The 25,637-nt window shown below is 43.4% G+C and overlaps 1 protein-coding gene across 1 annotated transcript in view; it reads left to right on the forward strand.

Moving 5' to 3' along the window:
• Nucleotides 1-19,441, forward strand: part of ZNF398 (zinc finger protein 398) — a 37,713-nt gene extending 18,272 nt beyond the window's left edge. The window contains exons 3-6 of the mRNA XM_025453871.3: nt 510-636; nt 1,201-1,314; nt 13,708-13,821; nt 15,352-19,441. Of these exons, the coding sequence (XP_025309656.3) occupies nt 510-636; nt 1,201-1,314; nt 13,708-13,821; nt 15,352-16,505 (1,509 nt within the window). The 3' untranslated portion in view covers nt 16,506-19,441. The remainder of the gene's footprint in view (nt 1-509; nt 637-1,200; nt 1,315-13,707; nt 13,822-15,351) is intronic.
• The last annotated feature ends 6,196 nt before the right edge of the window (nt 19,442-25,637 follow it).

The following is a 25,637-nucleotide window of genomic DNA, read 5'->3' on the forward strand; positions in this document are numbered from 1 at the left end:
CATCAGGCCTGTTTATAACCTGCCTGTCTTTTAGGACTATCCAGAGCCCTACCTCTTCTAGATTTCATCCTAGCCCCATTACAACTCAATATCCAAAATTTGTTGTCCATGTCTCATTTTGAATATAATCATATGCTTATTCTGGGCAGAAACCATTTTTAAAAATAATCTTGGCAATTAGGATAAGCCTTGTACTGAATGGATATTCGGAATATTTGTATTACATGAATTAAGTACTGCTTTGCATTTGTGCCTGTCTCTATGCGGGACTGTTTGTTTATAAGTAATATTCTCTAACCTCCCAAAACTCGTAGCCCTAAAGTTGATTGCCTTTCTCTTTGAAAACATCTTCAACTCCTGGAGGTTGGATCTGTGCCTTAAGTTTTTTCTGTATCCTCCCAGCAACTTACACAGTTTTTTTTTTTTATGACAAGTAGGCTCTCAGTAAGATTTACTGAATGCCTGAGTTGTAGCAGGAGGGACTAACCCCAGTGTGATTATAATTTCAGGTGCCTGTGACATTTGATGATATCTCCATCTACTTTTCCACTCCGGAGTGGGAAAAATTGGAAGAATGGCAAAAAGAACTTTACAAGAATATCATGAAGGGCAACTACGAGTCTCTCATCTCCATGGGTGAGGCTAAGCTGTCACCTTTCTTTGATTGCTCCAAGGGGTGACCGCAGCTCCAAGGGGGCTTTGAACAGTCCCCTGTCCACCAGAAGTCCTCATTTTTACTCTATCATCACTTCACATTCTGGTCACGAGCAAAGATTTCCAGTTCACTCTTGCTAAATGGGAAATCATCATCTCTCCTTCTGCCAATTTGCAGGACAGAGAACACAGCTCAGGGTTCTGGGTGTGCCAGCGGGATGGTTTCTGTGGGTATCCTTCACTTTGAAAGGGTCTTGCTCTCGCCCTTGAAGCACACTGTTACTGTTACTCAGTGAAAGTAGCAGGCGGGCAGTGCTACAGTAGCACACATGCCATTCCCACACATTACCTCTCCTCTTACATGCTTTCCAGATAGATATTATCCACACAGGAAGTGAATGGTTGGGGCAAAGTGATAAAGATGCTGATAGAAATCCTCTGGGACCATGAACCTTAAAACCTACAGTTCAGCCTTAATGGCAGTTAATTAGTTGTCATCTTCATTGATCTCTTTGTCATACCCTCTTCGCTTTCTTCCTCTCCTAGATTATGCCATGAATCAACCTGATGTCTTATCTCAGATTCAGCCAGAAAGAGAACATACTACAGAGGACCAGGCAGGACCAGAGGAAAGTGAGATTCCCACAGACCCCAGTGAAGGTAAGTAGCAGAAGAAATTATCCACTGGCTATCTCCCTTTCCTGGTCAGAGACAGTGGCTCAGAACTGAGTAAGCAGGGCTTGAGACTCCTAGAGCTTCTCCATGCTAAAGCAGCTAGACTGAATGGATCCTCAAACATTTAAATAGGAGAGAGTACTTAGAGATTGCTGGTCCTTTACCTTCTTCCATCAGTACCATGCATCTGAGGGCTATTAATGATATTCCATGACAAAAGTTTTGAGATTTAATTATTTAGTAAGATAAACATGTCCTTAGATGGCAGGGAAAGCAGTTATGCTCATATGGGGGGAAGTGGCTTCAGTGAATACACACACTGCTGTTCAGAAATGCTGGGGGTAGGGCAGCCTGAGTGGCTCAGTGGTTTAGGGCCACCTTCACCCCAGGGCGTGATCCTGGAGACCCGGGGTCAAGTCCCATGTCAGGCTCCCTGCATGGAGCCTGCTTCTCCCTCTGCCTGTGTCTCTGTCTTTGTCTCTGTCTCTCTCTCTCTCTCTCATGAATAAATAAATAAAATCTTAAAAAAGAAATGCTGGGGGCATTGGTTCCTCAGAGACACACTTAACCAAGCAGAGCCCAGTGATGCCTACCTGGGCAAAGTGGACTTTGCCTGGTTTGGGAGCCAACTATCATTAATGACCTCTCTTTAGTTTATTTGGTTGGTAGCTACTTGATATTGTGTGGGAAACACTGCTCACCCAAGTCTCGTTGTACTGTTTCTCTCAAGTCTTCCTTCTGCTATCAGAAAAAGCTCATCATTTTGTTCTTTGCTGGATAGAAAGCTCACAGAAAGTTCATCCTTCAGACAGCTCTATTAGATAAACTTTTCTTACAACCCATCCCCTCTCCCAAACACTGTCGTTTTTCTTCTAACATGTATTATGAAAATTTCCAAACAGAAAAGTTGGAATAATTTTGCAATGAACACCTAGATACCTAACCACCTAAATTCTACCACTAATATTTTACTCTACTTCGTTATCATGTATTTATCCATCTCTGAATCCCTGTGAATCCATCCTATTTTCAGTTCATTTCCAAATCAAGACATTAATATACTTCCCTATAAATAGTTCCATATGAATATCGTTAACCTAGAGTTTAATATTTTTTCTTTTTAGGTCAATTGAACATACAATGAACTGCTCAGATCTTAACATTCCCTGACTTACAAAGAATGCATGTGTCTGCCAAACATATTATTTTTTAAAGATAATTTTTTAGGGCAGCCCGGGTGGCTCAGCGGTTTAGTGCCACCTTCAGCCCATGGCATGATCCTGGAGACCCAGGATCAAGTCCCACATCGGGCTCTCTGCATGGAGCCTGCTTCTCCCTCTGCTTGTGTCTCTGCCTTTCTCTCTATGGCTCTCATGAATAAATAAATAAAATATATTTTTTAAAAAGATAATTTTTTAAAAGTTTTATTTATTTGAGAGAAAGAAAGCAAGAGACAGAGCATAAGCAGAGGGGGAGGGGCAGGGGCAGACAGAGGGAGAGAGAGGACAAGCAGACTCCCTTCTGACTAGGGAGCCCAACGTGGGGCTCTAGCTCAAAACTTTATGACCTGAGCTGAAGGCAAGCACTTAACTGACTGAGCGACCCAGGCACCCCTAAACATATTTTAAGAATGTGTGGGTGAGGGCAGTCCAGGTGGCTCAGTGGTTTAGCGCCACCTTCAACCCAGGGTGTGATCCTGGAGACCTGGGATAAAGTCCCACATCAGGCTCCCTGCATGGAGCCTGCTTCTCTGCCTGTGTCTGTGCCTCTCTCTCTCCCTGTGTCTCTCATGAATAAATAAACAAATCTTAAAAAAAAAAAAAAAAAAGAATGTGGGTGATTGTATGAAGCAGTATAACAGGTTTAATTTGATTAACTTTGGGACGCCTGGGTGGCTCAGCAGTTGAGTATCTGCCTTTGGCTCAGGGCATGATCCTAGAGTCCCGGGATCGAGTCCCACATCAGGCCCCTGCATGGGACCTGCTTCTCCTTCTGTCGATGTCTCGGCCTCTCTCTCTGTGACTCTCATGACTAAATAAAATCTTTTAAAAATAATAATAATAATTTGATTAACTTTTATATCATAGATATAAATAATCTAAAATCATATCACAAAGATAGGTGACTTGATTATAGTAATTATTAGAAATTACTCCTTGGTTTACAATTAGTTATCTGAAAAAAAAAACAATTAGTTATCTGACATAGTTTTCAGCTAATATAAATCAGTGTGTCATTTTATTTGGGGGGACAAATGGCAGAGATGTAACTTGTTTTTGTTTGACATATGAAAGTTTCATTTAGCTGCCATCTTGACAGTTCAGTTTTACTGTGGCTTTTTTCTTTTACTTTTTTTTATTTTTTTATTTTTTTATTTTTTATTTTTTATTTATTTATTTTTTTTACTGTGGCTTTTAAGACTCCCTTTGTGGTTGGTCAACCACATATGGCTTTTTTTGTTTGTTTGTTTGTTTGTTTTTAAGATTTTATTTATTTATTTATTCATGAGAGAGAGAGGCAGAGACACCCTGGGCTGAAGGCGGCACTAAAACGCTAAGCCACTGGGGCTGCTCCCAAATATGTTAATATATGTTAATATAATATAATATAATATAATATAATATAATATAATATAAAATTAAAACAAGCAGTGTAAGCACTGAATTTCTTTAATGCTCTGGGTTGATTCTGTGTAGTTTTAGTTTACATGGCTCATTATCAGCCTAGATATTTACTAGAACTTGAGGATAGGATTCAAATGATTTGGACTAATCAATATATAGCATTTTTAAAAAGATTTTATATACTTATTTGAGAGAGAGGGAGACAGCAGGAGGAGGAACAGAGGGAGAGGGACAGCAGACCTTGCGCTGAGGAAGGAGCCTGATGTGGGACTTGATCCCACAACTCCAAGATTATGACCTGAGCCAAAATCAAGAGTCAGACAGTTAACCAACTGAGCCACCTAGGGACTCCTATTTTATTTCTTTTTTTAAAAGATTTATTTATTTGAGAGACAGTGTGCGAGGATAGGAGGTGGGGGCAGGGGTAGGAGAAGGAAAGAGAGAATCTCAGGCAGATTCCCCACTGAGCACAGAGCCCAACACAAGGTGCAGTCTCACCTCCCTGAGATCACCACCTGAGCCAAAATCAAGAATTGGACACTAAATGGACTGTGCCATACAGGAGTCCCTCAGTACTTATTTTCTTTTAAAATATGCTCCACGGGCACCTGGGTGGCTCAGTTGGTTAAGTGTCTGACTTTGGCTTATTAGGTCATGATCTCAGGATCCTGGGATCAAGCCCAAGTTGAGCTCTGGCTCAACAGGGAGCCTGTGTCTCCTCTCCCTCCCTTCCTGTTCTGTCTCTTGCTTTCTGTCTCTCAAATAAATAAAATCTTAAAAGTGAGTGTGTGTGTGTGTGTGTGTGTATGTGTGTACGCGTGTGCGCGCTCTAGGCTGTGCTGGGGGTCCCAAAGGCCACCTCCACATGTGGTCCTTCACTAGAAGGACACACAACATTCAAGATAAAGTTATGCTTAGGGTTAAGGTTTATTACAGCAAAAGGACACAGAGCCAAACTAGCAAAGATAAAAGTCGCACAGGCAAAGTCTGGATAACCTTCCCTAATCCTTTTACAGTACAGTCTCGCAAGACACATGCCGTTCCTCCAGCAGTGAGTTGTGATATGTGCAGAGTGTTGTCTCCCAGGGAAGCTCATGAAAGACTTAGCATCCAGGGGTTTCACTGTGAGCTGGTCACATAGCCATCCTTTGCCTCACAAATACCGAAATTCTGGACTCCCGGAAGGAAGACAGATGTTCAGCATAAACTGCACTGCACAGTTTAGGTCTGGTGAAGCAGTCCTGACATTTAGGGGAATTTTTCTATCAACAGAGGGATAGAAAGCTTACAGGCAGGCAGCCTGGGTGGCTCAGCGGTTTAGCACCGCCTTCAGTCCAGGGTCTGATCCTGGAGACCCGGGATCGAGTCCCGCGTTGGGCTCCCTGCATGGAGCTTGCTTCTCCCTCTGCTTGTGTCTCTGCCTCTCTCTCCCTGTGTCTCTCAGAATAAATAAATAAATAAAACCTAAAAAAAAAAAGAGAGAGAGAGAGAAAGCTCACAGGCAGTCCTTCTGGGAATAGGTGGTCTCAGACTACCTATCTTAGATTTTCTTTACCCTCAGACACATGAAAAAATCCTTATTCCTTTCAATGGAGAATAATAAACTGTCTGGTTATTAGAGGCCAAAACAGATTGTTCCACACAAATATTAGGCAGAGGTACTCATTTTAGGCCACTTTACTGATCTATATAATAAAATATATCTTTTCGATAGATTATTCTCCATTTAGGGTTCTTTTTTTTAGCTTTACCCCAAAGAATCTCTCTCTCTTTTTATTTTCTTCACTTTTCAGCAAGCAGCTTCACTTCTCTAAAACAACATCATATTTTCAAAAGTCAATTTTCGTATACCATGTAATTTGTTCTTAGGCCCCTGTGTGTTTATATTGGAATATTGATGTACTTTTAGAAACCTTAATTTTCTAAAGTACCATTGGATTTTATCCATATTTCTTATAAAGCCGGTAATTTATTATTGTATTTCATTTTAGAGCTTTAGAAGAGCTGTGCATTTTAATTAAATACATAGTTTGAATGGGTAGAGTGGATTTGAGGATGGTAACTGTACCATGGGACACCCCTTCCTTTTTATGTCCAGATATCTGGGAATTAATTTTACATTCTGTCTTTATCACCATCATCTGAATCCGATGAAGGAAAAGAGAAATTATCATATCTCTTGAGGGAATAGTCATTGATGCCCACTGTCTTGGGTAAAATTGCATACAATTAGTGGAGAATAAAAAAAAATTAGTGGAGAATAGCAGTGAATGAGAGAAGACAAAAATATAATCTTGAGATTTTCTGTAGTTCTTCTTTAATTGTATCACTAGGGCCAAGTACAGACCAGCTATGTGTGTGCAGCCACTATTTGGTCACTAATGGTTTGAATATTGATCTCCCAAGTTTTTAGAATTCTTTGGAGAAAAATTAGACCCAGGAAGTTCAAATGGAATAATTACTGAAAGTCCATTATCTTTGCCCTTCTTCTGGTTCAGAAGCCATGAATTCAAACCAAGATTGTAGAAGACTCCAAAACAAAGCAGATTCATTTCTAAATCTTGCAGTCCCAGGGAGACTTCATGGTCATTGTTTAAGGTGCATTTCCATGATGCCCTGTCTGCACCTGTTTTCTCTAGTCCAGCAAAGCCATCTTTTCCTAAACTAAATCAGTGATTAAGAGCATGTGATTTAAAAAAACAAACAAACAAAAAAAACAAACAAACATGTGATTAAGGCAATGCGATAACCCTTTTATTTTAGTTTATCCTATGTGAGAACAAGAATCATCCTGGGAATGATAAAACTTTAAGGTTTTTTTTTTTTTTAAGATTTTATTTTTTATTTATTCATGAGAGACACAGAGAGAGAGAGAGGCAGAGACACAGGCAGAGGGAGAAGCAGGCCTCATGCAGGGAGCCTGACGTGGGACTTGATTCCCGGTCTCCAGGTTCACGCCCTGGGCTGCAGACGGTGCTAAACCGCTGCGCCACCGGGGCTGCCCAAACTTTAAGGTTTTAACTTACTACACAAGTACTTAACACAGTCAGTCACCTGGCAACCTTTCGATCCCACACCTATTTCACAGAAAATTTCAAAAAAAGTTTTTATATTTTTACCAATGGTTGTTTCATGTCTTAGGTATTGTTTGTTGTCTGCTCAAAAAGTCCAATCTCAGGACCATTTTAACTTGGTTTAAAGAAAATTTCAAAAAAAATTTTTATATTTTTACCAATGATTGTTTCATTTCTCAGGTATTGTTTGTTGTCTGCTTAAAAAGTCCAATCTCAGGGATCCCTGGGTGGCGCAGCGGTTTGGCGCCTGCCTTTGGCCCAGGGCACGATCCTGGAGACCTGGGATCAAATCCCACGTCGGGCTCTCCCGGTGCATGGAGCCTGCTTCTCCTTCTGCCTGTGTCTCTGCCTCTCTCTCTCTCTCTCTCTCTCTCTCTCTCTCTCTATCATAAATTAAAAAAAAAAAAAAAGTCCAATCTCAGGACCATTTTAACTTCGTTTATAATACCTTTATACATATCTCAGAACCTCAAGGTTCCAGCTTCTTTTCAGACAGCATGAGTCCTTACCCTGTTTAAAACACACACATAGGGACGCCCGGGTGGCTCAGCGGTTGAGTGTCTGCCTTCGGCCCAGGGCATGATCCTGGAGTTCCAGGATCGAGTCCCATGTCAGGCTCCCTGCATGGAGCCTGCTTCTCCCTCTGTCTGTATCTCTGCCTCTCTTTCTGGGTCTCTCATGAATAAATAAATAAATAAAATCTTTAAAAAAATTTTAAAAAATAAACACAAAAATCAGATTTCCTCATGGTTAAACTAACATTCAACCAGTGTAGACATTAAATTTTTATATTGTGATCAGTTTTTCTATTTTTTTTTTAAGATTTTATTTATTTATTCATAGAGAGGGAGAGAGAGGCAGAGACACAGGCAGAGGGAGAAGCAGGTATCATACAGAGAGCCTGACGTGGGACTCGATCCAAGGTCTCCAGGATCACGCCCTAGTTCTGCAGGCGGCACTAAACTGCTGCACCACTAGGGCTGCCCTCTTTTTTTTTTTTTTTTTTTTTTTTAAGATTTTTACTTATTTTAGAGAGAGAGCTAGAGCAGGGGTAGGGGCAGAGGGAGAGGGAGAGAATCTCAAGCAGACTCCCCACTGAGCATAGACCCTCCTACAGGAGGCTTTATCTCATGACCCTGAGGTCATGACCTGAGCCAAAACCAAGAGTCGAAACCCACTGAGCCACCCAGGCGCCCCTCAGCTTTTCTATTTTTAACTTCCTCTCAAACTTAGAACCTCAGCATTTTTCCATTTCCTCCTACTTGACTAGTATTCAGTTTTTCCCTGTCCTCTGGCATTTTCCAAAGCCTGCTGCCGGCATGAACCCATAATTTTACTTTTATTCTATGTTTAAGTATCCACTGTTGGGATTTCTTAGGCCTGTGAAGAATGTGCTTTTGGAGCTGTTGTGGTGGCCTGGCCAGCAGTTGCCATATAGTCACCATGCAGGTATCTCTATCAGGCCATCACAGTATTCAAGTTCTCCTGCTCCTTTCATTTCACATCCAAAAGGTCCTCAGGCTGTACTGCCACCACTCCCACCAAATTATAGTAGACACTACAATATTCTGTGTGTTCTATGACAGTGCCAACACCCAGTTACTTAATAAAATCAAAATTTCCTTAGTTACACTAATCTAGTTAAATGACCATAGGAACTTTTAGCACTTTTAGGAACTTTTTTTTTTTTTTTTAGCAGCATCATTATTAATGATGGGGTTAGCTTCCTGGGATTTCCCAAGTTCAGTGAAGATATACTTAGCCAGTGGGTTCTAATACCAACAGCCGCTTACATTTCTGGAGAACTGGGTTTTTTTTTTTTTTACCCTTCCATAGCTTTTATGATTGGCTGCTGATTAATGTAACAAAAGATTGGAAAGAATCCAAATTCCCATCAATAGGGCACTCTTGAATAAACAATGGTACCGCTACATAGTACAGCTATAAAAAGGAATGAGAAAGATCTCTGTAAAAAAAAAAAAGAAAGAAAGATCTCTGTATACTGTTATATGCAGATGCCCAGAATATATTGTCAAGTAAAAAATTGGAGTCCAGAACAGTTTGAGTAGTATGCCATATAAAGAGGGATAAAAGTGAAGATGTATATATATTCGCTTGTATTTTCACAAAGAAACAATGAAAGATTAACACAAAAACCGGGATGCCTGGGTGGCTCAGCAGTTGGGTGTCTGCCTTTGGCTTAGGGCGTGATCCTAAAGTCCCGGGATCAAGTCCCACATTGGGCCTCCTGCGTGGAGCCTGCTTCTACCTCTACCTATGTCTCTGCCTCTCTCTGTGTGTCTCTCATGAATAAATAAAATCTTAAAAAAAAAAAAAATCAGTGATGTCTGGGCGGCTCAATGGTTGAGTGTCTGCCTTAGGCTCAGGGCATAATCCTGGGATCAGGGATCGAGTCCCATGTCAGGCTCCCTTCATGGAGCCTGCTTCTCCCTCTGCCTGTGTTTCTGCCTCTGTCTCTCTCTGTGTCTCTCATGAATAAATAAATAAATCTTTAATAAATAAAAAAATATCAGGCTGAAATAATTAAACTGTATATATGTGTGTAACATAAATACATAGATTTCTTCCAAGTGACTAAAACATAATATTTTAAGTATATATCCCTAGAGGAAGTTTTTTTTTTTTTTTTCCTAGAGGAAGTATTTTAACTATATATCCCTAGAGAGGATATATCCTTAAGCCTAAAAGAAGCACAAAATAATCTTAGATTGAGTTCATATTTTTGTTTATAATATTGGTATTATTTTGACACAAGTATTCAAATAAAGCTATATTAATGTCGGGCAGCCTGGGTGGCTCAGTGGATTAGCGTCGCCTTTGGCCCAGGGTGTGATCCTGGAGTCCAGGGATTGAGTCCCACATCGGGTTCCCTGCATGGAGCCTGCTTCTCCCTCTGCCTGTGTCTCTGCCTCTCTCTTTCTTGGTCTCTCGTGAATAAATAAATAAAATCCTTTAAAAAAAATTATATTAATGTCATCAGGAACCAAACTTGTTACGGTAAGGAAGAAAAGATACAACTATAACATCAAAGGATTTAATTAAAACCCTGTAATCTTAAATATGAATCGTAAATATTAGTATAAAGTCATGATACTTTTTCTAAAAGGTATGTATTTTAATAGCCCTGTCCATGGAAAAGAGGTAGAAGCAACAACAACCTATGAGCAGTTGGCATCCTTATCATCCAGATTGCAGTCTCTAAATTCCATTTCTCAGATCAGTGATTGTATGCATGGAACAGGAAATGTACAAGATGGGGATCCCTGGGTGGCTCAGCAGTTTGGCGCCTGCCTTCGGCCCAGGGCATGATCCTGGAGTCCCAGGATCAAGTCTCGTGTCAGGCTCCTTGCATGGAGCCTGCTTCTCCCTCTGGCTGTGTCTCTGCCTCTCTCTGTCTTTCATGAATGAATGAATAAAATCTTAAAAAAAAAAAATGTACAAGATGAACCTGGGATAGTCAGTCACACCAGAAATAAAGGAAACTAGATTTTGATGATGTGAAAAGACATAGAACTTCTCTGAAGAAGCTCCTGCTGGCCAAAGAAGGGACAATTTGAGCAATGGACTGAAACATGCTTTGGCTTCTTAATGATAAACCAAAAAAAAAAAAAAGTCAAAATCACTTGAATGACACTTGGAGGTTTCTAGAGCACTAACTCCTTCAGGAAATTGATGAAGAGGGGCAATTAAGTATTTTAAGTCTTATAGTGAGGATTCCTGGGTGGCTTAGCGGTTTAGCACCTGCCTTGAGCCCGGGGTGTGATCCTGGGGTCCTGGGATCGGTCCCGCATTGGGCTCCCCTGCATGGAGCTTGCTTCTCCCTCTGCCTGTGTCTCTCATGAATAAATAAATAAAATCTTTAAAAAATAAATAAATAAAAGTCTTATAGTTTTGATGAATAGAAAGTTCATCCTCTGGATATCTCCTTAAACCCAGTCTGTCTCCACCTGCTTTTCTCTTTATTTATTTTTTTTTAAGATTTTTTTTATTCATTCATGATAGGCATAGAGAGAGAAAGAGAGAGAGAGGCAGAGACACAGGCAGTGGGAGAAGCAGGCTCCATGCCCAGAGCCCAACGCGGGACTCGATCCCGGATCTTCCAGGATCATGCCCTGGGCCAAAAGCAGGTGCTGAACTGCTGAGCCACCCAGGGATCCCCCTGCTTTTCTCTTTATATATGTGTGTGGGTATAAAATATGAGGGAAAAGAAAGATACAGTAGGACTATGTTTAATACATTTCATCCTGTAGTTTAGGGAGTTGGAAAGGCAACCTGCCCCACAGGCTAAAGCCTGTGTCTTCCCAGTCTCACTGCATAACCTGACCACCTTCTGGGCTTCAGTCTTCTCCAACCTCATATTTCTGCTGGCACACCTTCAGATTTCAGGGGTCTCTAACAGTGAGTTCTGCTTATTTGCTACACATAAACCCAGAGCCTACCTACAAGGCTTTTTTGAGAAATAATATAGTTAGAATTTACTGTCTGCACCTTGTCAGCTTGTCAGCTTGTCCCTTTAGGCCACAAAAAAAAGGCCATCTAAGCCTTGGCTGGGCTAGCACACACAGCTGTTTCTGTGCTGACCAAATGAGCCATGTTATGTGCACAGCCTTTAGAGGCTGTTCTTTTTTCTTTCTAGAACAATACCCCCCCCCCTTCCAGGCCTAAGGGACTCACAAAGACTATTCTCCCCACTCCTGGGGGTTCAGGAAACAATGAGCTGTATCCTTTAATAGGCAGAAGTAGTATGATCTTTTAGAGCCCGGAAACCTGAAAAGTATATTTCTGAGGAGTCCGACCTGTGTTTAAATGGACCTGACTTTGTACTTCTGGGATTATGTTTTTTAATTAACCTCTAAGAAAAACTTTTTTGGTCAATCTTGGTTTCTTCTGCTTTTTTCCTGCTATGTTTTGTTTTATTTTATTTTATTTTATTTTATTTTATTTTATTTATTTATTTATTTATTTATTTATTTATTTATTTATTTATTTATTTATTTAAATTATTTATTTATGATAGGCACATAGTGAGAGAGAGAGGCAGAGACACAGACAGAGGGAAAAGCAGGCTCCATGCACCGGGAGCCTGACGTGGGATTCGATTCCGGGTCTCCAGGATCGTGCCCCGGGCCAAAGGCAGGCGCCAAACCGCTGCGCCACCCAGGGATCCCTCCTGCTATGTTTTAAAGCAAACATTTGATAATATGGCATTTTACCATAAATATTTCCTTACTGACAATGTATTTAACCCTCTGAGGGCCCTCTCTACCTAAATGGAGAAAATATTCCCTGCTTCATTATTTCATTTAAAAAAAAGCTATGAAAAAAATTAATAAAATAAAAATTTAAAAAGCTGTGAAAGTAAAAACATTTCGGGGGATCCCTGGGTGGCGCAGCGGTTTGGTGCCTGCCTTTGGCCCGGGGCGCGATCCTGGAGACCCGGGATCGAATCCCACATCGGGCTCCCGGTGCATGGAGCCTGCTTCTCCCTCTGCCTGTGTCTCTGCCTCTCTCTCTCTGTGACTATCATGAATAAATAAATAAAATCTTTAAAAAAAAAAAAAAAAAAAAAAACATTTCGGAAGTAAGAGTGCTAACAAAATGGAAGGCACTGCTGATTCTAGATTTATGTCAGGGCATTGTCCTCTCCAAAATAAAACCTATGAGCTGTTTTATTTTTTTTTTAAGATTTTATTTATTGGGATCCCTGGGTGGTGCAGCGATTTGGCGCCTGCCTTTGGCCCAGGGCGTGATCCTGGAGACCCGGGATCGAATCCCACATCGGGCTCCAGGTGCATGGAGCCTGCTTCTCTCTCTGCCTGTGTCTCTGCCTCTCTCTCTCTCTCTCTCTCTCTCTGTGACTATCATAAATAAAAAATTAAAAAAAAAGATTTTATTTATTTATTCATGATAGACATAGAGAGAGAGAGAGAGACAGAGAGAGAGAGGCAGAGACACAGGCAGAGGGAGAAGCAGGCTCCATGCCAGGAGCCCGACGCAGGACTCCATCCCGGGACTCCAGGATCATGCCCTGGACGAAGGTTCAGCAGTTTGGTGCCTGCCTTTGGCCCAGGGCACGATCCTGGAGTCCCGGGATCGAGTCCCGCGTCGGGCTCCCGGCATGGAGCCTGCTTCTCCCTCTGCCTGTGTCTCTGCCTCTCTCTCTCTCTGTTTATCATAAATAAATAAATAAATCTTAAAAAAATAAAAATGAAATAAAAATAAAATAAAATGAAAACAGTGAGGGATGCCTCAGCAGTTGAGCGTCTGCCTTTGGCTCAGGGTGTGATCCCAGTCTGGGGATTGAGTCCCGAATCGGGCTCCCTGTGAGGAGTCTGCTTCTCCCTCTGCCTATGTCTCTGCCTCTCTCTCTATGTCTCATGAATAAATAAAATCTTTAAAAATAAGAAAAAATTTAAATAAAATGTAAACAGTGAATCAAGTAGAATATATCATATAAAAATACATAAATTAGGCTTCATTTTGAACTGGTTCTCTAGATGTGGTATGCTTTTTCTTTTTTTTTTTTTTTTTTTTAAGACTGGTTCAGTTTTGGTTTTGTAGTTAGAAATATTTGGGCAAGACTATTCAACAAGCTAACACAATCATTTTCACTTTCTGAGTCAAGCCCTTAAGGTCATTCTCTTTTTTCCCCCAAATAGAGCCTGGCATTTCAACATCAGATATTCTGTCTTGGATCAAACAAGAGGAAGAGCCCCAGGTTGGGGCCCCACAGGAGACCAAGGACAGTGACATGCACAAGGGCACCTATGCTGGTGAGTGAGGAATGGGAGATGCTCACACCCAGCACACATTTAAGCCATGACTCACAGAGGACGCGACAGATGAGAGGGGATGTAGAGGCAAGAAGTGGAAGAAGAATGGGGAAAGGGGAGAAAAGACATGCTCAAGTAAGTTAGAGATGAAAATGAAATAAAAAAAAAAAGAAAATGAAATCAAACTAAGGATGAATTTTTAAGTGAGAAAACACATTCTTTTTACGTGTAAAGACAAAGTAGATTTGTTAGAGGAGGAAAAATAAGTGCGCACAGGGTGCTCAAAGCATAAGAATGGAGACAGACAGAAGCATTTGAGGATCATGTAGAAAGGACAGAACAGAAATAGGAGGAGACAAGCCGTAGTGACAGGAGTGTCCTTGGAGAGGCGAGAATGTTGACAAGAGCTCTCCCTCAGGACAAACAGTGGTGGCAGAAGAAGCAAAGAGCTTCCTTCCAAAATCCTTAGCACCTTCTATATTTTGCCATCTGAATTGTAGAAGAGACGCTTAAGGCCTGAAGGAACCCAGTCATTTATATGACTTAATGCAACCTATTTTTTTTTAAAGATTTTATTTATTTATTCATTCATAGAGATGCAGAAAGAGAGAGAGTAGCAGAGACACAGGCAGAGGGAGAAGCAGGCTCCACGCAGAGAGCCTGACGTGGGACTCGATCCAGGGTCTCCAGGATCACGCCCTGGGCTGCAGGCGGTGCTAAACCGCTGCACCACCGGGGCTGCCCAATGCAACCTGTTTTTAAACATCTTCTATTCCCTGTGTTCTTTTAGACTCTAGGAAACAGAAATAAAAAATAACCATTTCTGCTCCTCGGGATATTTATATCGGGCACACATGCATCAGTACTGGGCATGCCTACTGTTAACTCTCCAGGGTGAGTGGGATGGGCAACTTCTATAAAGGAAATGAGGGGTTTAGAGAACATACATATGTCAGTTTTAGCTTAGGTGTCTAGATAAGGCCCACAGCAGACTGTGGAGCCAGAATTGAGCCTGACAAGACTCGTGTGATAAGGTTGGGCATAATTTGGGAAGATGGCAAGAGAGGGGTTCAGGCTGCAAAGAGGGAGGTGCAGAATGAGCAGAGACACAGAGGCAGAAACACAGACTTGATTTTCAGGGAAAGTGAAGAGAGCTATCAGAAAGGATTCATCTAGCAGACTGAAGAGGAATAGGAGTACATGAATGTGTAATTTTAGGCCCTGTCACAAAAGGCCACAGAATCAAAGTCCGGGAGCAGAGGAGAGACCTAATGGAAGTAGCGCTGGCAAGGTTGATGGCAGGGTTTCTCCTTTCCCGAACAGGGAACATTGAAGAGGCACAGCAGTGAGCTCTCTGATGATGTGCCGCGGGGACTGTATATGCTTTGATGATTATCTCAGACCTCCACTGAGCTTCCTATCTGAGCCAATTAAGAGCTCAGAGCAGTCTGCTAGAGCTCGTGGGTAGGATTACTAGGAGTTGCCCTGAGACAGCTGTTGACAGGTGTGACTCTGAGTCCTTTCTTTCAGATGAAGAACTTGTCATCAAAGCTGAAAGCCTTGCCAGAGCCTCCTTGTGCCCAGAGGTTCCGGTCACCTTCTCTTCTCCACCACCAGCAGCAAAGGATACTTTTTCAGATGTGACTTTCAAAGGTCAGCCCTCTGCATCCATGGCACCTTTCGGGCGTCCGGCTGCCGACCTGGCTGAAGCCTCTGAAGGACAAGTGACTTTTACTCAGTTGGGTAGCTACCCCCTGCCACCTCCAGCTGGGGAGCAGGTCTTCTCATGCCACCACTGTGGCAAGAGCCTCAGCCAAGACATGCTGCTGACCCACCAGTGTAGCCACACGGGTGAGAACCCGTTACCCTGTGCCCAGTGCCCGAAACACTTCCCCCAGCAGGCCGACCTGGGCAGCAGCTCCCAGCCCCATGCTAGCGAGACGCCCCCCACCTGTCCACACTGCGCCAGAACTTTCACTCACCCGTCCAGACTCACCTACCACCTTCGGGTGCATAACAGCACCGAGCGCCCTTTCCCCTGCCCTGACTGCCCCAAGCGCTTCGCCGACCAGGCCCGGCTCAGCAGCCACCGGCGAGCTCACGCCAGCGAGCGGCCCTTCCGCTGCGCCCAGTGCGGCCGGAGCTTCAGCCTGAAAATCAGCCTCCTGCTCCACCAGCGGGGGCATGCACAGGAGCGGCCCTTCTCCTGCCCGCAGTGCGGCATTGACTTCAATGGCCACTCAGCTCTGATCCGCCACCAGATGATCCACACGGGCGAGCGGCCATACCCGTGCACTGACTGCAGCAAGAGCTTCATGCGCAAGGAGCACCTGCTGAACCACCGGCGGCTGCACACGGGCGAGCGGCCCTTCAGCTGTGCGCACTGCGGCAAGAGCTTCATCCGCAAGCACCACCTCATGAAGCACCAGCGCATCCACACGGGGGAGCGGCCCTACCCCTGCGCCTACTGTGGCAGAAGCTTCCGCTACAAACAGACACTCAAGGACCACCTACGCTCCGGCCACAGTGGAGGCTGCGGGGGTGACAGCAACCACTCCGGACAGCCACCTGACCCCCCGGGGCCCCTTCTAACGGGGCTCGAAACCTCTGGCCTACCTGTTAACACCGAAGGTCTAGAGGCCAATCAGTGGTATGGGGAAGGGAGCGGAGGAGGAGTTTTGTAAACCTCGCTCGTTTCATGGTTATCTGTGCTCTCCGGTTATCTATGACCACGAGCCCCTCAACCCCCTGCAGCAGTCGCCGTGTGGCACGTCGATGAGTTTGGGAACTTATACCCTTGACTAGAGACATGCTGGAATTTGGGACCTTGGCAACATCACAAGAACACCACATTTTGAAACCCAGAGAGACCTGGAAAGGAGCCCAGCATCCCAATCTTTACAAAAGTATTACCTAAGCAGAAGTTATATAAGAATGTTGCAGAGAGAGAGGTTGCAAAGCAAGATTTGGCCTCCGTCAATCCATCACAGGGTGATAAGTTGTTAATGATTGATGCTCTAAGTAGAGACAGGTGCATGGGAAGAGCCTCCAGAGTTTGAACCCCATCATGGGGCCTGGGGATGTTTAATTGAACCTCATTCATTCCTTGATGGTAAGATGGTTGTTAGAAGAAAGTGCTGGAGCCTCAGGCCGTGGTACTGCTTCTCCCTGATAAGAGCTAAAGTCTGCTCATGTGTTCATGTTCTGCCTCTCCCAAAATGATAACTCAAGACTGCCTTCCTAGGTTTCCTAGATTAATTCTAATACATTTTGTTTAATATTAGGGGAGCAAGAAGTCTGACTTTAAAAGCTTCTTAAGGAGAATAGTTTGATTTGAAGAATTCAAGCTCTTAATGGCATTTAAACCACTAGGAACATTTGCCGAGGTCCTGGCTAAAAAAAGTGGGAGCAGTGTTCTCAGCCCTAGCTTTAAAATCTAGAGAACCCAGAGAAATGACAGAACAGCCTAAAATTTGTGCCTGAACTATGTTTCTCAACAAGGAGTCATTCACGTCAAATTTTTGCTTATTTTCATTCAAGCCAATAGGCTGATTTTCCCATTCCTAGTGTCATATTCTTGACAGTCCTCAGCAGAAAAGACCATACCACTTTCCAGAAGCGTTATGGAGCTTCAGAAATTGCCAGTGGATCTCAGCTTTCGTTTCTTCAGTAGTGAGACAATGGTGCTCTAATGCAGCCTTCTTGAGCCATCAGCGTGTATGTTCACCCCTCTGACTGTCCAATTGGCAAGGGGCAGGTTGAGGAACTTTGTAGATCCCTGAGCATACAGACAAGGTCAGCCTCCTGCTGCTTGTTCTGCTTTTAGGAACCTTGGCTACCATGTGTCCTTTTCATTGAGGATATTCAGTCAGGGGAGAGCATCTGAGCATGGTCCTACTCCTCAGTGGCTTTGCAGTTGGACATAAGACCCTTGACCTTTACAGATTGCAGATTTTCATCTGCAAGATGAGGCTAGTGAAAGGAAAAAAGTGAGCCTCTAGAAATTCAAAACAAAACAAAATCATAAAACTTGTGATACATTTCTTTTGTCATATCTCTGGCTTCTATCCAAGCAAAGCCAAATAAGATCCCCCAAATCAAAGCAGAGACATTCTTGTTGAAACTTGACTGAGCTCAATCTGTTTTACTCTTGCTGGGTGACTGTAGTGGGAGATAGAGATTGCCCTAAGTCTTGGGCAGTAGGGCTGTTTATTCCTACACTCTCTTCCCCCTGAATCATTCCAAGATGCCTGGAAACAAGGTCTGCAAGTACTTAGAACACTTTCTTGATGAAATGATAAAGGAGAGACCCATTTTTTCCTTATCACTTAACCCAGCCTAGCTTTACCTAAGCACACTAGGAAAATGTGTTACCCTAGCTAGCTTTGCTCCTGGGAAAGCTCTGTTTGAACATGCTGCTCTTTAGGATGATTGCATTTATGGAACATCTGCTCTGTGACATTCACAATATCAGGGGTCACGGGAGACCTCAGAAATGTATGTAAGACCTAGTCTGCTGCCGTAATTTGTAGTCTGAAGGTGATGAAAAAACCCAGTACAGAACAAACCAAGACAACAGATGAACAGAGCCCTGGCATATTGGGATTAAGAGCCTTCTAGCTAGAATCTAAACCCATGCTATGGGTAAATGTGGGGGTTCTGGGACTCCCAAAGTCAAGGTTCCAGCTTCACCGCTGACTTGGTTGAAACTTAGTGTGAGACCTGGTTTACACCTTGGTCTCCTAATTAAAAAGGAGAAGAATCAAAATACTGTCTTTAGGTGATGAGCTCCCTTTTCTGGTAGCATTTAAACATTTGCCAGGGTGTGCTTGAAAGGGATTCCTACATTAAGTGTGATGTTGGTCTAGATAACATCAGAAATTCTTTTTTTTACTCAAAGATTTAATGGGAACACAGAGCTTGTTAACGAAGGAGACCTGTGTGTTAAAATGCTGCAGATAGATCCCATGGTCCTCTCCGCAAGGAACTGTAGCCAGCAGGAGCCCAAACTTCAGCAAGAAGTGAACACGGTTCAAATACCAATGAGGCAAGAGCCATGAATCTGAGTGAAAGGTAACAGGCAGGGCCATGCCAGAGAGATGGAAGTAGGTGTTCTCCTAATCCTCAGGAGAACACACCAGGAGTTTTCAAGTGTGCATTCTGGTCTCCTTTCCCTCCACCTATCCTCTACAAGGTAGAACTCCAGGCCAGCTCTAGATTTTGTTTGCTTAAGATTCAAGAGTGGATCCATAAAATGCCCTCAGTGGAAAAGTTAAGTCCAATGGGAAGGTTTGAATGTGTGGAGAAACTTTGTCCATCGAGGGTTCCTGAGAGAAACTGTCCATTTAACTGCAGTTGAAGTACCTGAGGATTCGTTGTCATGACCAGACAAGACAGGAGAACCCAGAAATGTGCTCTTCATCAGTCTGCCCCCTGGGCTAAGACATCTGTCACACAACACAAATAAGCATATCTCCTCGGAGTAGATTGAGATATGGACTATAACCAGATTCACTCTTTGCTTACTAAGTATTTCATTGTCACCATTAGATGAGCCTCTGTTTCAGCCACAGATGTGAAAATAAATGGAAGTTGATTGCTTGTCTAGAAAGTGAGAAAAGTCTCTGATCCTTTTTGCTGGATATTTGATATTGGAAACACCAAAGCTAGGCTCTGGCTAGAGCAGTCTTTACATAACTTTCTCATCATTAGTAATAAGGATTGCAGAGTTCCTTGGAGGCTACTGGGCTTCTTTTTGGAGCATTTTGGAGAAAGCCAGGTGACCATGCCTATCTCAACCAGACCCTCTGGCTTACTGGGGAATAACAGATGTTCATTGTTTCAGTTCCTTTATTCACTCCAAATGGGATGGAGAACCCAGTTTGTGCTCATATTTTCTCTGAGGAGAGTCAAAACACCCCTGTCCTCTGCCACCCTCCTCCCCATATCCCGCCACCCTCCTCCCCCTCCCTTTTTGTTGTTAGACAACAAAAAGCTGTCTGAGGGTTGATCAGTAGCAATAAGTAAAAGCCAGTCTTTCCCATAATGGCTTACAGATGAGGAACCCTTATCATCAGATGTTTGGTGGATACCTCGACCCTATACTGTTCACTCTACAACGGAAGCACTCACTTCTCACAGAGTCTACATACAAGACATTCTTAGAAGAGGGAAGCGTCAGGCTCTTACAAGTGAAAGGACCTCAAGTTAGGTCAAACTGGCAGGGAGTGGAGGAGGGAGGAGGATGGGGGAGTGCACAGAACGTTAACTTAAGGACACACGTGGGTGAGTATAGCTTAATGGGCATAGACTGTGAGTCAGACCTGTATTCGGGTCCTGGCATCATCAGAACATATGTTACTTAACCATCATGAGCCTAGTTTCCTTATCTGTAAAATAGAATGATATCTGTGTCTCAGAGGTGTTAAGGCTCAGAGGGAAAGGAAGCCAATGTGAGAATCTTAGCACAGAGCCTGACACACCAAAGGCGTCAGTACAGCAACTACCAAGAAAGGTGTACAGGACCAACCAGAAATGGAGGGTTAAACCTGTGCTGTTCTATGGAAGCACATGATTGATGTCTCAGCTTTTTGCCTGCCATCTTTTGCTTCCATTTAACCTGTTCGCATATTCTATCTTTTCTGTACCTTTTGGCTCCCATAAGTTTCTGTGTACCGTGACACCATGTGACTCTGATTCTTTTTTCCCTTCAGATTCTGAAGTGTGGGATCTGACTCCGCTCCTCTTCCCATACCAGGCCATGCAAGTTTCCAGCCAACCCTTGGATTGGCTGCCCTTGATTACATGCTCATCTAGATTCTGTCAGCTGTACTCAAGAGGAAAGGTCCTGTGTTCCCAACACCAGAGTCTGTGGGCCTGGTAGATTTACTTGGGAATGGCAAATGGTGGCACAGTCCTGCACTCCTAGTACTACTAGGATAGGGAAGTTACTAGGGGTAAGACCACCTGGGTAGGGGTGAGAAACTGGAGTCTGGTCCTAGCTAAACACTGTCTACCTACTTGATAAAGAGCAAGCCCTTAATTTGTGCAGATCTCACTTTCCTAATTCAGTCAGAACACAATGGTAATATAAACTCCCTTCCAAGTCCAAGACCACAGAATTTTTCACATGGGTCCTGTTTTCCTTGTCTGGTTTCTCCTTGCATTCTGCCCTATTGAGAGATTGCTTTGACACAGCAGAACAAACACCTCCGAGAGGTATGCGTTCTTAGAATCTCATTCTAACCATATAATTACTCCAAAGCCATACAAACTGACAAAGTTCTAGCAAAACTATAAAATTTTAAATATGCAGTATGCATTTGATTGCATTTTTTTTAAACCTAGGAAAATAAAAAGACATACCAAAACAGTAATGATGGTTTTAGGGTACTCAGGTCATTCAGTGTGGTTATTTTTCCCTCCAAGTGTTTATAATGTAAAATATTTTTATATAGCATTTATAATGCTTTTATAAGAATAAGAATTATTGGAATGGAAAAGTTCTTGGAAAGGAAGTCAGGAGGCCAGAGTTTTAATCTTGCCCTGGTTTTCTCATTCCTAGTATGAGGCTAATACCCACTTTACCAACTTTACATAGATGTTGGATACTCAGACAAGGGAAGGTCTTTAGAAGTGCTTTGAAACATTTCAGGCCTAAGAAAGTGTTGACATAGTAGATGCAGAATTACTTGTTGACTAGTTAAACAATTTCCTGGATGTTGTTGGTGCTTCTCTTCATTCAAGACTGGGCGGTAGTCATTTCTTCGCTTGCGGTCGGCTTGCCTGTGCTGGGGAGAAGCTAGCCTGAGATTGCATTTGGGGAGCAGTGGGACAACAGTATGTGTGAGCATAGGTAGAAGACAAAGTTTGCTGCAGAAAGTGTTGGGTCGACCTATTTAATGCGTTGACTTCTACCAGCAATTTATACAGGATAACCAGTTTTATGTACATGAGGAATTATAACAGGAAGGCAAGTACATTACTGGAGATATTGGGTTCAGCAACCAGAAAATAGGAAAGAAAAAATATATGTCAGTTCTTGGCTTTGAATTAAAGTTTTAAAAAATTGTGTAGGAAAAACAGAATCTGCAAGCCAACCTCACTGAGTAAACACCAGGGAACAATAATTAAATCAATCCTGTATTTATTAGCCACTAAATAATAATTCAGGACATTCATTTCCACGTGGTGATTCTGTGAGCTGAGACAAGCACATGTAGAAGGAGACTATTACACTGGTTTCTTCTTGGCTGGACATTAGAATAACTTCGGGTACTTGAAAGAAATATTTATGCCAGGCATAAATGGCATGATCTAATTTGCGGGGTGGAGCCTGGGTGCTTTGTTTGTTTGTTTGTTTGTTTTGCTTTGTTTTTTAAAGTTTCCCCATGTACCTGCAAGTTTAGAAGATCAGAGAATGAGGGATCCCTGGGTGGCTCAGTGGTTTAGCGTCAGCCTTTGGCCCAGGGAGTGATCCCAGAGTCCCAGGATCGAGTCCCACATGGGGCTCCTTGCATGGAGCCTGCTTCTGTCTCTGCTTCTCTCTCTCTGTCTCTCATAAATAAATCTTTATAAAAAAAAAAATAGAAGATCATAGAATGAGAAAGTGAATTATTGGACTGGAAATGACCAGTGAGCCTGCTTTAGTGGAGCTAGGTACTGTGGACTGCAGATTAATAAAGTGCAGATGAATCCATAATGGGGGACATCATAATTTAGTAGGAAATAAGGCTATGAGAATTGTTGGAAAAATTGACTGATCCCTGTAGGTTAGGCCCTCTAGAGGCTGTGGGAAAAGCAGCATTCACTTCAGCTGTGCCCACTGCAGTCTCCGTCCAGAGACCTGGTATATGAAACACGGGCAGGATCCTGGATGAGCGCAGATGGGAACCTGATGGGTGCCTGTCTTGTACCCAGACTTCTGCTATGACGCTAGCATTTGCTGAAGAATGAAAAGGGACCATGGTGATGTCATTACCAGCTCGGATTTAACATAACAGGTGGTTTCACACCCTATTTGTTGCATTTAGAAAAACCAATATTATTCTGTATTCACTCTGGACTTCGTTTGGAATGAATTTTGACCATTTTTAGTAATCAAATCCACATTTAAAAATGAAAGGGACACCCCACTGAGAAGATTCAAGAAAACATACTGCAATTGTTAATTCCTGACACAAAACCTGTCTTCTGCATCTACAGGTTTTCTAAGCCCCAGATAGGTACCTGTTGCGGTTGAACTGTTGAGTAGCTAACTCACTTAGTCACCCAAGCAATTACATGTTTATTAAGACTGAGCAAAGTAGCACACAGTCATTAAGAACTGAAGAAAAGCCAACCAACTTCACTGTCTACTGTGTCAAGACTTGTAAAGAAGGTGATGAAATGCCTATTTGAAGTAGGCTGAGAAAGGAGGGGAAAAAGCATTTTCTCTAAACTTTCTGAAAAGCAGGAATCTTTCAGAAGTAAGTGAAAAAGAGGGAAAGTGTGTGTGTGCATGCTTAAGCTTGAATGAAAATGGCAAAAGGTAGATTGGAAAAGGCAAACATGCTGAAAACAAGAGGCAGCCGACCTTAAAACTGGGTGCTAGAAAATATTTTTCTGTGATCCCCACAGCAACACTTTCTGCCTTTTTTTTTTTTTTTTTAAGATTTTTTATTTATTTCATTCATGAGACGGAGAGAGAGAGGCAGAGGGAGAAGCAGGCTCCATGCAGGAAGCCTGATGTGGGAACTGATCCAAGGACTCCAGGATCAGGCCCTGGGCTGAAAGGCAGGCACTTAACCACTTAGCCACTCAAGCATCCCACTTTCTGCCTCTTTCACATGGTGTGCTCTCTCCTCCATGAGCTCCACCTCTGATTTGTCACACTTAGGTGACCAGTGATTTGGACACCTACAGGTTCCCCTTCCTTTGGAGGCTGGCATAGCTAGATCCTCAAGTGAAGACAGGAAGTTGTAACCACTGACCTGTCTGTGGGTGAGGGCAGCTGCGGGTGCTCACCTTTCTCCTTCCCATGGATTATTTTGTCGTCCTTAAGCCTGCTTGTTGAATTGGGCGTGGGGAGACCCCAAGATAAAAGTGCAAATCTGATTACCCTGTTACCTTAGCTGAGGGAATCTGGAGGTTTCCTTCCTCAAATAAAGCTGGTAGTTGTTGGGATCCCTGGGTGGCGCAGCGGTTTAGCGCCTGCCTTTGGCCCAGGGCGCGATCCTGGAGACCCGGGATCAAATCCCACATCGGGCTCCCGGTGCATGGAGCCTGCTCCTCCCTCTGCCTGTGTCTCTGCCTCTCTCTCTCTCCCTGTGTGACTATCGTAAAAAAAAAAAAAAAAAAAAAAAAAAAGCTGGTAGTTGTTGAAGGGGCATGGAGCACACAGGAGAACCACCAATGTCTTGAAAATGGTGGAAACATGTATTGGGATTCTCCAGAGAAACAGATCTGAAAGGATATAGAGAGATATGTGAAAAGAGGCTTATTCTAGGAATCAGCTTCTCTAATTGTGGAGGTCAAGAAGTTCTGTGATCTGGGATCCCTGGATGGCTCAGCGGTTTAGCACCTGCCTTTGGCCTAGGGCATGATCCTGGAGTCCAGGTATCGAGTCCCACATCAGGCTCTCTACATGAGACCTGCTTCTCCCTCTGCCTGTATCTCTCATGAATAAATAATAAAATCTTAAAAAAAAAAAAGAAGAAGAAGAAGAAGTTCCATGATCTGCCATCTGCAAGCTGGAAAACCAGGAAAGCCCAGTGGTGGAATTCATTCTCAGTCCAAACGCCCAAGAACCAGGACAGTCAACATATGAGGATAGGAGAAGATATATGTCCCAGCCCAAAGAAAGAGCTAATCTGCCCCTCCTCCACTTTTCTCTTCAGACCCTCAAGGGATTGGATGGTGCTCACGCACATTTGTAAGGGCATCCTCTCAAATCAGCCTACTGATTCAAATGCTAATTTCTTCAGGAAACACCCTCACAGGCACACCCAGAAAGGTTTTTTACCAGCTATCTGGTCTTTCCTTGGCCCCATTCAGGTGGGGCTTAAAATTAACCATCACGACACATGCATCTCCTCTCCTTTGGCCTCTCCCACATCTTCCGGTTGGGCATCTATCATACCCTGTCCAGAGCAGTAGCTATAGAATTCCTAGAGAGGAGATGAAAACAGTTCCCACCCAAGGGACAGTGGGGCCAGTCCTGGGTCCTTCTCTTTCAAGAGATGCTTATTAATAATGATACTTGACATTTTATTTTTTTAATATTTTATTTATTTATTCATGAGATACACAGAGAGAGAAGAGAGAGGCAGAGACACAGGCAGAGGGAGAAGCAGGCTCCACGCAGGGAGCCTGACATGGGACTTGGTCCCAGGTCTCCAGGATCACGCCCTGGGCTGCAGACGGCGCTAAACCGCTGCGCCACCGGGGCTGCCCCATACTTGACATTTTAGAATCCACATTACCCAGCTGCTCACTCTGCTCCTCAGTAACTTAGATAACTGCCTCACAGTTACCCAGTTATTCAGAGATGCGAGCCTAGTGACCAAACAGCTCTCCCAATACAGGATCTCTCCCTCCCCAGTAGAGCTCCCAGCCCTGTCGGCCCATCGGTCCCTAGAGTACCCATCAGAGGGTCCATGGCCAGTGCTGCTACAGCAGCCGCCTCCTCACACCCTTATTGTTTGTCTTCTGGGAGGATTCCCTCCCTGAGCCCCTCCTTCACTTCCCCCCTGCTGTAGCCACTACCAGGTTTTTGTGGCCTATGGTGGCTAAGCGTGGCCATTAGGAAACAACACTAGTACAATGAAACCTGTGCG

Source organism: Canis lupus, chromosome 16 (genome assembly GCF_003254725.2).
Source record: "Canis lupus dingo isolate Sandy chromosome 16, ASM325472v2, whole genome shotgun sequence".
In the NCBI taxonomy this organism is placed as follows: Eukaryota; Metazoa; Chordata; class Mammalia; order Carnivora; family Canidae; genus Canis; species Canis lupus.